General features: G+C 29.3%; 2 protein-coding genes across 2 annotated transcripts in view; both read right to left on the minus strand.

Moving 5' to 3' along the window:
- The window catches only part of LOC111686850, a 17,069-nt gene that overhangs the window by 869 nt on the left and 2,191 nt on the right, over window positions 1–14,009 (minus strand). The gene's annotated exons all lie outside the window — the stretch shown is intronic.
- LOC111686849 (thioredoxin domain-containing protein 6-like) lies at window positions 160–3,361 on the minus strand. The gene is made up of 6 exons (XM_023449242.2): window positions 3,020–3,361; window positions 2,850–2,953; window positions 2,721–2,792; window positions 2,029–2,665; window positions 1,450–1,966; window positions 160–768 (listed from the first exon to the last, which is right to left on the minus strand). Exons 1-6 carry the CDS (start codon window positions 3,108–3,110, stop codon window positions 378–380), a joined length of 1,812 nt encoding a protein of 603 aa, XP_023305010.2. The 5' UTR covers window positions 3,111–3,361; the 3' UTR covers window positions 160–377.

Genomic DNA, 14,009 nt, shown 5'->3' on the forward strand with positions numbered 1-14,009 from the left:
AACTGAACTAGAACTGAACTAGAACTTAACTAGAACTGAACTAGAACTGAACTAGAACTGAACTAGAACTGAACTAGAACTGAACTAGAACTGAACTAGAACTGAACTAGAACAGAACTAGATCAGAGCTGAGACTTTACTTCTTCATTATCATTTTGTTTTCACTTTACAAATTTTTATTTTACATTTTGAACCTTTCAAAGAACTATACACTTTTTTAAATTGGATATTATGTATATTCCACTAAATTGTAAATTTAATTCTTTACAAAATAACTTGGAGAACTATTCAGATAATCTTTATAGTTCACAAACGATCAGTAATTTTGTAAAAGACTAAATTTTCAATTTAGGAAAATAATATTAAAAGTTAAAGTTTCAAGCAGCAGCAGCAGGACTTTCTTCAGGAACGATTGTTTCATTAGCCACTTCCAAACCATTCAAGCTTAAAGCTCTCTCAACTAAAGTGTTAGGGTCTTGAGTTTCCAAAAGTTTATCAGAATGTCTTTTCATCTCAATTGTCTCTTTAGTTTTCGGTGTCTTTTGTTTTTTAATGCTCTTTGCTTGTTTTTCTATCGTCTCTTTTGCCAAATTAGCTCGTTCTTCTTGTAACTCTTGTTCGGCAGTTTTATAGGTGGGTGGGAAAAATTTTAAGACTTCATCTTGTGCTACCACAAGATTAGGACTAACGTAGCTGGGTCCATACGTAACCAATTGCAGCATGGTGTGAGATGTGGCCTTTTTAACTTTTAAGACGATCTTGTCGTTGCTGCATAAGAGGAAGAGAGAGAGTGTATATTGGAATAATAGATTGATATTGCAAACATAGTTCTTGTTCTGTTTTATTTTAATTTAAGTTAAGTTCTGTTCTACTTCAAGTTCTTGTTCAGTTCTAGTTCAGTTCTACTTCAGTTCTACTTCAGTTCTAGTTCAATTCTAGTTCAATTCTAGTTCAGTTCTAGTTCAGTTCTAGTTTAGTGCTAGTTCAGTTCTAGTTAAGTTCAAGTTCAGTTCAGTTCTAGTTTAGTTCTAGTTCAGTTCTAGTTCAGTTCTAGTTCAGTTCTAGTTCAGTTCTAGTTCAGTTCTAGTTCAGTTCTAGTTCAGTTCTAGTTAAGTTTTAGTTCAATTCTAGTTCAGTTCTAGTTCAGTTGTAGTTCAGTTCTAGTTCAGTTCTAGTTCAGTTCTAGTTCAGTTCTAGTTCAGTTCTAGTTCAGTTCTAGTTCAGTTCTAGTTCAGTTCTAGTTCAGTTCTATTTCAGTTCTAGTTCAGTTCTAGTTCAGTTCTAGTTCAGTTCTAGTTCAGTTCTAGTTCAGTTCTACTTCAGTTCTACTTCAGTTCTAATTCAGTTCTAGTTCAGTTCTAGTTCAGTTCTAGTTCAGTTCTAGTTCAGTTCTAGTTCAGTTCTAGTTCAGTTCTAGTTCTGTCCTAGTTTACAAGTGTCATTACTTACGTTGTCTGCACTTTATACTTCTCCAAAGAATTGGTTATAAATTTAGCCTCATCTGCATCATCACTGGTAAAGAAACCATACATGGGTACCTCATTCCTATAACGTTCGGCATGTAGAATCAAATCTCTCTTCTTATAGACATCAAAAGCCATTATAACATATGGTGGTTCAGGTTTTGGATCTGGCGGTAAGAATGTAACCGTTTGATTACGGAAATACGTGTATATTAGGGCGGCATGAGTGCGTTGATTATTTGGAGTCCAAATGGGTGGTATGCTAATTTTTCTGGTCTTAGTTTTCTTTTTTACTACCACAGGAAACAAATCAACTTCATCTTTATCTGACAGCTGTTCATCGAAGTCTCTAAAGTCTGTAGGAAAATCTAAATCTAATGCAGGATAATAAATTTCCTCTTCGTTGCTGTCTTCTTCATATTCCCTCAAAGATCCTAGTAAATCTTGGGATCCAGGGGGTGTAAGAAGTTTATCTTGGGATTGAGCTAAAGACATTTGAGAATCTAGCGAAAAGTTATAGAATAATATGAAACTGTATATATATAGATAGATTTCAAAATTTTACCTTCAATTTTTTCTTCAATTTTAACCTCCAGTGGCTGCAATATGGCCGGCAATAGTACCGACTCTTCAGTTTCATCCGCCGTAGGCTCAGTGTGAGACATTTGTAAATCTTCTGCAAATTGTTTTAATATTCTAGCAACATCTTCACCATCTCCCATTACCTTCCAATAGCAAATAAACAATTCTTTATCCTCTAATTGTTCCAAAACTTCATCTCTTATGGGATTGGGACAATCAAAGTGTATAGTTTGAAAGTGTTCTCTGGTAAGCACCACCGTTTTGCGTTCTTTGCATTGGATTTTTAATTGTTCGCCTCTTTGCAGGATGATTTTTAATAAATCACGATTAACTTGTGGCCCAAAGATCGTAACACCCATATCAATCAAATTTTCCATTATGGTATTAGTGACATCGTAGAGATAATTCAAACGTTTGGTTTCTTTTTTCTCAAATTCCAATGCTAAGGCCTTATTTATGGCTTCTTCTTTGATTTTAAGACGTTGTAACTCTATAGGCTGATATTCGTTTAATTCATAAAAATTTCGGGTTTTTAAAGAAACTAAACGAAGTTCAGAATAGATTAGGGAAAACAGTTTGGGTACATCGGTACCAAAAAAGATATTTACAGCTTTGTGGTTCTAAAATCCAAGGTAAAATAATATAAGAATTTAGGCTATATATTTTTTAAGTTACCGTTACAAACAACCAGGTGGGTTCACTTTTACGTCTAAATCTTTTAAATACTTCTACAGTATCCGCTTTACACTAAAAATTCTAAATTTTGAAATAAAACTTCAATATTTTTACGTTTTCTTGACTTACTATGGCAAAACTTAAATTATCTCCTCCTAGATCTAATTTAAGCTTTCTTAAACTTCCCACCATACCCAAACAGGGACCACACCATTCGGAATATATATCTAAAACTGTATATATATAAACATCTGTTAAATAATTTTTCTATTTTGATTTTGAATATTAATCAGTTTTACCACATAAGCCTGGTCTATCTAAAAATGTATTTAGTTCCTCATCGGTTTGTATATCTTCTTGTAATTTAGGAGCTGTTGTCTTTTTGGCCATTTTTTTTTAAATTTATATTTAAAATCAATTTTGTGCCGTTTTACCTAAAGTATTTTTAATTTAGTTTTGACAAAAAACTATATTTTTTTAATTAAAATATTTTTTTTTTTAAAAACAGGGTTTAGAATACAGTAAATTTTTTACTAATATATAGTTTGCTTCTAGATCTAAATGCAGTTCCAAATTCAGCTCAAAATATAGTTTGTTTTAAACCAAGTATATTACATAAATTATTCGTTATTAGGGGTTCTATAGTTGAAACGAAAAGACGACTTTTCGACTTTTTGCATTTTATGAAAAGTCGACTTTTCGACTTTTTGCATTTAGTTAAAAGTCGATTTTTTGACTTTTCGATTTTTCGACTTTTAGCCTTTTTTCGACTTTTTCCGACCAGAGTTACAAATTTATAAAGTTGCCAGAAGCGTAAATTTATAATATTGCCATTTAACATTGTATTATTATTATTTATTATTATTAATAAAAAAATTTTATTTATATTTTTTTTATTTGTTGCAATTTTTTGAGTTTTTTTCGACTTCTTTCTATTTTCGACTTTTTTCGATTTTTTTCCGAATTTTCCGACTTTTTTCGACATTCCGACTTTTTTCGATATTTTGACTTTTTCCGACTTTTTTCGACTTTTCGACTTTTTTCGACTCTTTTCGACTTTTTCGACTTTTATTTACAAAGTCGACTTTTCGACTTTTTTCATAGACGATAGTCGAGTTATCGTTTTTTTGGAACAAAATAGTCGACTTTATCGACAAAAAGTCGATTGTTCGATTATTCGAAAGTCGATTTATAGAACCCTATTCGTTATCAATCAAAAGCTCATCTTCTTAACACAATACCTTTCAGATGCAACTCTGTATGTTTTAATGACAAAAAACGCAAGCCTGGCTTTTCACATGATGAACGTATGTGTAAAGGAAGAAAGCGAAACAATTATTCATTTTAATTGCGCAGTTGAAATCGGATGGACGTGCAAAATGGCGGAGTAAGTTAAAAGTTTCGGAAAATTTAAATAAAATCGTGTAACGGAGTGAAAAAATTAAGTTAAATTAACAGAAAACAACAAAAGTGTAAGTTTAATGTATAAATGTAAAAAATAGAATAAAGGTTTATAATTTGTAAAAATTTCTGATCTGTGGCTATTTAGCTATCAATGTAGTATAAGTTTGACTTAAAATATAGTCCTGATTTAATTTTAATAGCTGCTCTTAATATATAGACTATATTTAGTTTAAAATGTCTTAGTTTTGCTGGTAGTTGTAGTGTTATATTTGGTATTAGTTTAGCCCTTATAGTAACTGTAAATATATTCTCTATTAAGTTCTAATATAGTCCTAGTTTAACTTAAATTGTTGCTTTAAATATAATCAATTTGTTACTGTAAATGTAGCTGTAAATATGAACTCATCTTAGCTTTAATATTTGCTCTAAATATAGTCTTAAGTTTATCTTAAAATACACCACTAGATTAGCATAATATAACATAACTTTAGTTCAGAATGTAGTACTAGTTTAGCTTTAATTGTTGCTAGAAATTAAGACTAACTAATAGACTCGTAGATTTTCTTTCATTGTAACTAGAAAGTCTAAGTTTAGAACTAAAAAAAGGTTTTAAATAAAGCTTTGATTGTAAATACAAAATGAGTTCTAGTAAAGATTTAACAAATGCTCTAAATAATAGCACTAGATTGATTTTAATTGTAGTCATAAAATAAATCTAAGTTGGACTTAAAATATATCTCTATATTATCTATAATTGTAGTTTTTTTTTTATAAAGTCCCAGTTTATTTTAAAAGCCGCTCTAAATTTAGTCTAAAATTAGCTTTAAATGTAGTACCAGTTTATCTTTGTTTTTGGCTCCTTATATAGCTTTAGTTCAGACCTTGATTATCTTGTAGCTTTAAAGTTAAACACAATCGATGTATTAGCATCTACATTAGTTTTATACCTTCAACCCTTTTCAATAAAAAGCTCCCCTTCAAACAACTGCCTTACAAATGCAACTCTGTAAGTTTAAATAACAAAAAATCCAAGCCTGGCCTTCCACACGAATGACGTATAAAGGGAAAAAAACGTAAAAAAAGCGAAACAATTACAAATTTTAATTGCGCAGTACAAATCGGTCGTGCAAAATGGCGGATTAAGTTTAAAGTTTCGGAAATTTTTAATAAAATCCTTTAACGGAGTAAAAACGTTAACTTAAAAGTTAAATAAATAAAAAAAAATCGAAATTTATTGAAATAAAAATAATTTAAATGAAAAAAGGATTGGAACAAGTAAAAAAATAAAGAATTAAAAAAACATTAAATTTGGAAGAAATCTCGGTAATGGTAAAGTTTAAAGTAAACTATTCTGAATAATTATCATAAATTGTAGCTAGAAATGTAGTTTAAGTTTAACTTTAATTCTTGATCTAAATTTAACTTAAATTTAGCTTAAAATATAGTACTTATTAAGGTTTAATTGTTGCTCTTAATATAGTTTAAAATTAACTTAAAATATAGTTCTAGATTATCGTTAATCGATGTTCCTAATGTAGTCTTAGCGTAGCTTTAATTTCTGCTCTGAATTTAGCATACGTTTAGCTTAAAATATAATTCTTAATTTGATTTAATTGTTGTTCGAAAGGGAGTCAAAATTTTGCTTTAAAATTAGTCTTAGATTGTATGTAATTGTTGCTCTATATATTCTAGATTTGTTTCTATATATTAGCTCGAAATATAAACTTAGTTTAGCTCATATCATACCTATTGTTTAGCTTTAATTGATGCTCTATATTAGTCAAAGTTACACATAAAGTATAGTCTTAGATTATCATTTAATTCCATCTGAATTGAAGTTTTCAATATGGTCTTAGTTTTGCTTCAATTTTTGATCTAAATATGGTCCTAGTTTTGCTTCAATTGTTGATCTAAATATAGTATGATCTTTAGCTCAAAATGCCTAAAATATAGTTTTATATTATTTTCCATTAATAGTCTCCAAAGTATAAATAAAGTTCTAGTTTAGCTTTAATCGCTGATCTAAATAAAGTTCTCTAGAGTAGCTTAAAACGAGTCTCAAGATTATCTATAATTATAGCTCTAAACGTGCTTCAAGTTTTTGACTAATAATTTAACTAAATTTAGCATAAGTTCAGCTCAAAATTTAGTAATAGTTTATCTTTAATATAGTTCAAATTTTGCTTCAATTTCTGTTCTAAATATACGTATAAGTTTGCTTGAGATATTGTCCTAGTACAGCTTTAATCACTGATTTAACTAGAACTTAAGTTTTATTTAATTATTACTTCTAGATTATCTTTAATTGTAGCTCAAAAAGTAGTCTTAGTTTAGCTTAAAACTTAGTCCTAGATTATCTTTAATTGTAGCTCAAAAAGTAGTCTTAGTTTAGCTTAAAACTTAGTTCTAGATAATCTTTAATTGTAGCACCAAATTAAGTTTAAGTTTAGTTTAAAATTTAGTCCTAGTTTATCTTTAATTGTAGCTTAAAATAAAGTAAAAGTTTTGCTTTAATTACTCCTCTTAATGTAGTCTTAGTTTATCTTAAAACTTAGTCCTAGATAATCTTTAATTGTAGCTCAAAATAAAGTCTTAGTTTAGTTTAAAACTTAGTCCTAGTTTATCCTTAATTGTAGCTTAAAATAAAGTAAAAGTTTTGCTTTAATTACTCCTCTTAATGTAGCCGAAGTTAATTTATCTTGAATATCTGCTTTATATATAGCATGCGTTTAGCTCAAAATAATGTATTTGTTTAGCTTTAACTATCGCTCTAAATAGAAGCAAAGTCTTAATTTAACTTAAAACTTTATCCTTATTTATCTTTAATTGTAGCTTAAAATAAAGCTCAAAATAGGACCAATTTTAAATTTAGATATTAGTAAATATATTCTAGCTTTATTATGCTCTACATATTGCGCATGTTTAGCCCAAAATATGGTCCTAGTTTAGCTTTAATGTTCCTTCTACATAAAGCAAAAGTTTAGTTTAAAAATTAGCTTTAATCACTGATTTAACTAGAGCTTAATTGTAAATCAAAAAGTAGTCTTAGTTTATCTTAAAACTTAGTCCTAGATAATCTTTCAAAATAAAGTCTTAGTTTAGTTTAAAACTTAGTTCTAGTTTAATCCTTAATTGTAGCTTAAAATAAAGTAAAAGTTTTGCTTTAATTACTCCTCTTAATGTAGCCGAAGTTTAGCTTAAAATACAGTCTTTGATTACATCTAATCGCTTCTCTTTTTATAGTACACATTTATTTTGAATATCTGCTTTATATATAGCATGCGTTTAGCTCAAAAAATGATCATAGTCAAAGTTTTAGTTTAGCTTAAAACTTAGTCATAGTTTATCTTTAATTGTAGCTTAAATTAAAGTAAAAGTTTTGCTTTAATTACTTCTCTTAATGTAGTCTTAGTTTATCGTAAAACTTAGTCCTAGATAATCTTTAATTGTAGCTCAAAATAAAGTCTTAGTTTAGTTTAAAATTTAGTACTAGTTTTTTCTTAATTGTAGCTTAAAATAAAGTAAAAGTTTTGCTTTAATTACTCCTCTTAATGTAGCCGAAGTTTAGCTTAAAATACAGTTTTAGATTATATCTAATCGCTTCTCTTAATATAGTCCAAATTTATTTTGAATATCTGCTTTATATATAGCATGCGTTTAGCTCAAAAAAATGGTCATAGTCAAAGTCTTAGTTTAGCTTAAAACTTAGTCATAGTTTATCTTTAATTGTTGCTTAAATTAAAGTAAAAGTTTTGCTTTAATTACTCCTCTTAATGTCTAAGTTTAACTTAAATTATAGTCTTAGATTAAATCTAAACGCTTCTCTTAATATAGTCTAAATTTATTTTGAATATCTGCTCAAAATATTGTAGTAGTTTAGCTTTAACTATTGCTCTAAATAGAACCAAAGTTTAGTTTATAAATTAGTAAATATAGTCTAGCTTTATTTTGCTCTAGATATTGCGTATGTTTAGTACAAAATATAGTACTAGTTTAGCTTTAATGTTCCTTCTAAATAAAGCAAAAGTTTAATTTAAAAATTAGTCTTTAATTACCTTTAATTGCCGTTCATAATATTATCGACGTCTAGCTTTAAATACTGTTATTCTTATCATATTCTAGGAGTCATTTAAAGTAGTCCAAATAGTCCAAATTTAGTTTAAAACTCTGCACTAAATATAATGATCGTTTGCTCAAAATATAGTTCTTTATCAACTTAGATAGCTCCAATAAATAGAATATTAAGTTTAATTAGTCCTAGATTATCGTTAAGTGTTGTTGAAGATAATCCTATTTAAGCATTAGATTATCTAAATATAGTCATAGTGTATTGTTAGTTAGTTAGTTAGTTTGAAAGGAGGATGTATAGACATCAAATCCGAAGAAATACACCTAGGCCTCAATAGGGCCTGTGCCACGAGTGGGAATCGAACCCACCACCTCCGGTCTACCAGACTAGAACACTAACCACTAACCTACCGGAGGCCACCATAGTGTATTGTAGCTCTAAAGATTTGGGTCAAAATAAGGTATTAGTTTAGCTTTAACGTTCAAATTATCATACATTTTTAACTTTAATTGTTGATCTAGCTGAGTTCTAAGTTTGGCTTAAAATACACAAGGATTAGCTCTAATTGTTGCTGTGAATATAGCCAAAGTTTAACTAGCTTTTAAAGTTGCTTTGAATAAAGTATAAATTAAGTTCAAAACATAGTTTAGCATTAATATTTGTTTTAAATTTAGTCTAAATTGTAGCTCTAAATATAGTGCTAATTGTTTGCTAAGTACTAAATATAGTCTATTTTTAGAACTATGCTTTAATAAACGCAGCTTAGTCCTATACTTTTCTTCTACCATAAGATTCCCTTCTCACCACTACTTTGTAAAAGCAACTCTGTTTTATTAAATAACTAAAAATGCAAGCCTGACTTTCCATGCAAATGAAGTGTAAAGGAAAGCAGCAAAACCAATTTATATTTTAATTACGCAGTGTAATTCGGACGGGAAAAATGGCGGAAAAAATTAAAATTTTCGGAAAATTTCAATCGAAACGCGTAACGAATCTAGAGTTTTGAAATAAAAAGTGAAAATAAATAAAAAAAATAAGTAAAATCTATTCAAATAAGAAAGTTTAAGTGAAAAAAATAAGGAAAAAGTGTTAAAAAAATAAAATATTCGAAAAGGTCATAAAAAATATGCAAAAAATCGGGTTTTGCTTTTTTAAAAAAATAAGTTTATTTAAAAATTAATTTAAAGTTTGAATAGAAAATAAAGCGTGTTTAATTAGATAAATAATAAAAAAAGAAAAATAAGTGAAAATCATAAGAAAATTAAAAAAAAGTTTTGAAAAAATGTAATGATAAAAAGAAATTATTTAATTTGTGTAAAAAAGTGGGTTTTAATTTAAGTTTAAATTTAAATTTATGTAAAATTATTTATTTAAAAAGAAAATATTTAAAAATAAGCATATAAAAGTGTTAAGAAAAAAAGTAATAAAAAGTTAAATAAAAGCAGAGTATCTTAATAAAATAAAAATAAAATTTGTGAAAATAAATATCTTCATTAAAAAAATTTCAAAAAAGTGTTTTAAAATTAATATTTTTAAAAAATGAGTGCTTGTTAATTTAAATAAAAGTTTTGTGAAATATATTTCATTAAAATAAAATTAAGTAAATAAATCTGAGTTAAAAAATAGTTTATAAAGTTTCGAAAAAAGTTCTGTAATAATAATCCGATAATGTCAAGAAGTATCGCTAACACAACCTACTACTACCGTCAACGCAAAAATACCATTTCCGTAATATCGTTACCGCTAAAATATCGTTATCGAAATACGTCTAAATACCGTTACCCCTAAAATATCGTTATCGAAATACGTCTAAATACCGTTACCGTTAAAAAATTTCCCATTATCAAGACTAAAACTTTCACCGTTTAACAACGATTAAAATGGTAAGTCCACATATTGTTAAATAGTTCATTATTTGTCTTATATTTATTGTGTACATTTTGGGGGAGGGCTGAATATTCTAAGTCCACAATTGTTTTAATACCTTACTAGAAGAACAGAACTAGAACAGAATTAGAATAGAACTAGAACAGAAGTAGAACATAACTAGCACAGAACTAGAACAGAACTAGAACAGAACTAGAACAGAACTAGAACAGAACTAGAACAGAACTAGAACAGAACTAGAACAGAACTAGAACAGAACTAGAACAGAACTAGAACAGAACTAGAACAGAACTAGAACAGAACTAGAACAGAACTAGAACAGAACCAGAACAGAACTAGAACATGAGCAGGACATGAGCAGGACATGAGCAGGACATGAGCAGAACATGTACAGAACATGAACAGAATATGAACGGAACATGAACAGAACATGAACAGAACATAAACAGAACATGAACATAACATGAACATAACATGAACAGAACATGAGCAGAACATGAACAGAACATGAACAGAACATGAACAGAACATGAACAGAACATGAACAGAACATGAATAGAACATGAACAGAACATGAACAGAACATAAACTGAACATGAACAGAACGTGAACAGAACATGAACATGAACAGAACATGAACAGAACATGAACAAAACATGAACAGAACGTGAACAGAACATGAACAGAACATGAACAGAACATGAACAGAACATGAACAGAACATAAACAGAACATGAACAGAACATGAACAGAACATGAACAGAACATTAACAGAACATGATCAGAACATGAACAGGACATGACCAAAACATGACCAGAACATGAACAGAACATGAACAGAACATGAACAAACATGAACAGAAACTAGAACAGAACTAAAACGGAACTAGAACAGAACAGAACTAGAGCAGAAAATGAAGGAACATGAACAGAACATGAACAGAACATGAACAGAACACGAACAGAACACGAACAGAACATGAACAGAACATGAACAGAACATGAACAGAACATGAACAGAACATGAACAGAACATGAACAGAACATGAACAGAACATGAACAGAACATGAACAGAACATGAACAGAACATGAACAGAACATGAACAGAACATGAACAGAACATGAACAGAACATGAACAGAACATGAACAGAACATGAACAGAACATGAACAGAACATGAACAGAACATGAACAGAACATGAACAGAACATGAACAGAACATGAACAGAACATGAACAGAAACATGAACAGAACATGAACAGAACATGAACAGAACATGAACAGAACATGAACAGAACATGAACAGAACATGAACAGAACATGAACAGAACATGAACAGAACATGAACAGAACATGAACAGAACATGAACAGAACATGAACAGAACATGAACAGAACATGAACAGAACATGAACAGAACATGAACAGAACATGAACAGAACATGAACAGAACATGAACAGAACATGAACAGAACATGAACAGAACATGAACAGAACATGAACAGAACATGAACAGAACATGAACAGAACATAAACAGAACATAAACATAACATGAACAGAACATGAACAGAACATGAACAGAACATGAACAGAACATGAACAGAACATGAACAGAACATGAACGGAACATGAACAGAACTTGAATAGAACATGAACAGAAATAGATTAGAAATATATGAGAACTAGAGTAGAGCTGGGACAGAACTTGATCAGAACTAGAACTAAACAAGAATAGATCTAAACTAGAACTGTTCTATTTCATTAAACATGAACCAAACAATTGTTGCATACTTTTAGGGTTTAAATTTCTTAAGTAATTTCGAAAATATTTTCTCTAACATATCTTTTTTCTTTCTTCTTTAGTGAACGTTTGGGTTGCAAAAGTTTTAAATGGTATTTAGACAATGTCTATCCTGAACTGTTTATACCTGGAGAATCTGTAGCCTACGGTGAGGTAAGTATTCTAGTTCTAATATAAAATAAAATGCAAAAGCCGAAAATTGCTTTAACCAGCTAAAGCTAACCCTCTCAACTGACCTTCCTACCCCAATACTACCACGCTAATTCCAAACAAGAATATATAACAGAACAAAAACTACACAGAAAAAAAATTGTTTAAAAATCTCCTGCTTAATATATATCTCTACATAAACTAAAACTAAACTAACTAATTTAACTAAAACTAATTTATTTTATATATATATTTTTATGCCAACAAAAACAACAAAAAAACAAAACAAAAACACAGATAAGAAATTTAGGTGCTGGCGGTCGCACATGTTTGGATTCACCGGCACGTAAAAAAGATTTGAAAAAGAAGGTGGGCTTGTATCCCTGTCACAATCAAGGTGGAAATCAGGTTTGTAATAAATCATAAAAAAAGAATGACAACAAAAAACAGCGACCGCCACAAGCTCCGTTAAAAAGCAACAATTTCGTTTACAAAATAAAACACCAAAATTTAATTTGATAACAATTACAAATTATGGTAGAAAAAATAAAACTAAAACTAGAACACTTCCCTATTAAAATAAGGTTATGGGTTCTACTCACCACATCAGCCAGCTTGTTATAATAAGAATCATATATTTGGTAACCTCCTCTACTCCCGCCTCTGGCATGCTCTTAGATTTTAATTTCCTTCTTTTTTTTAATAACTTTATAGTTTTTTTTATACAAAAACTTTCTTTTCTTCCTTTTTTCTTTTTTTCCGAACTATATTTAACCAAAAAATAAAATCAAATCGTATCGCATATATATTTTTGTGTAAAATCAACAACACACTTACAGATTGCCAATATCGAGACCGATATGTGTTTAGATTCAGCCGCCAAACCGGACGACATGCAAGGCGCCGTTGATCCTTATAAATGTCACGGTCAGGGTGGAAATCAGGTATTTTTTTGTTTTAAATCTAATTTATGGTTTGTTTGCTTTTCTTTGTTTTTTTTTTATAATTTAATAATTTGAACGCTTTAAAATGCTTTTTTATTATAATTTATTTGGCTTGCTTTGGGTATGAGTTTATTTTAATTTAATTAAAAACCCCAGTCCTCAAAACCACAAATTAACTTTATCCATTTTATAAAACTAATGTTTATTTATAGTTTGTTTTTATTATACTTTTCATTGTTACTGTTTTTGGTTTCCACTTGAAATAGTTGAAAATATTTAGTTAAAGTTAAATGGTTACGGTTGAACTGTCAGGAATAGTGAAAGAGAAAGAGAGAGAAAAAACGAAAGAATTCATAGTATATTTTTATGCAACTGAAGCTATATTAAAGCAATAGCATACATTAAAGGCTTTAATTGTGGCTAGAAAATCAAAAACAGCCTGAAAGTAAAAGATTGTTATTAATAAAGCGGTTATTATTATATAGAACTGAACTAGAATTGAACTAGAACAGATCTGGAACAGATTTATAACAGAACTAGAACAGACCTAGAAGAGAACTAGAACAAAATTAGAGCTAGAACTGAACTAGAACAAAACTAGAATAGAACTAGAACACAAATAGAACAGAACTAGAACAGAACTAGAACAGAACTAGAACAGAACTAGAACAGAACTAGAACAGAACTACAACAGAACTATCACAGAACTACAACAGAACTACAACAGAACTACTACAGAACTACAACAGAACTACAACAAAACTAGAACAGAACTACAACAGAACTAGAACAAAACAAGAACAAAATTAGAACACAACTAGAACAGAACTAGAACACAACAAGAATGCAACTAGAATACAACTAGAACAGAACTAGAACATATGTAGAACACAACTAGAACAGACTAGAACAGAACTACTTAGAATAGAACACAACTAGAACAGAACTAGAACAGAACTAGAACAGAACTAGAACAGAACTAGAACAGAACTAGAACAGAACTAGAACAGAACTAAAACAGAACTAGAACAGA

This window comes from Lucilia cuprina, chromosome 5 (genome assembly GCF_022045245.1).
Source record: "Lucilia cuprina isolate Lc7/37 chromosome 5, ASM2204524v1, whole genome shotgun sequence".
In the NCBI taxonomy this organism is placed as follows: domain Eukaryota; kingdom Metazoa; phylum Arthropoda; class Insecta; order Diptera; family Calliphoridae; genus Lucilia; species Lucilia cuprina.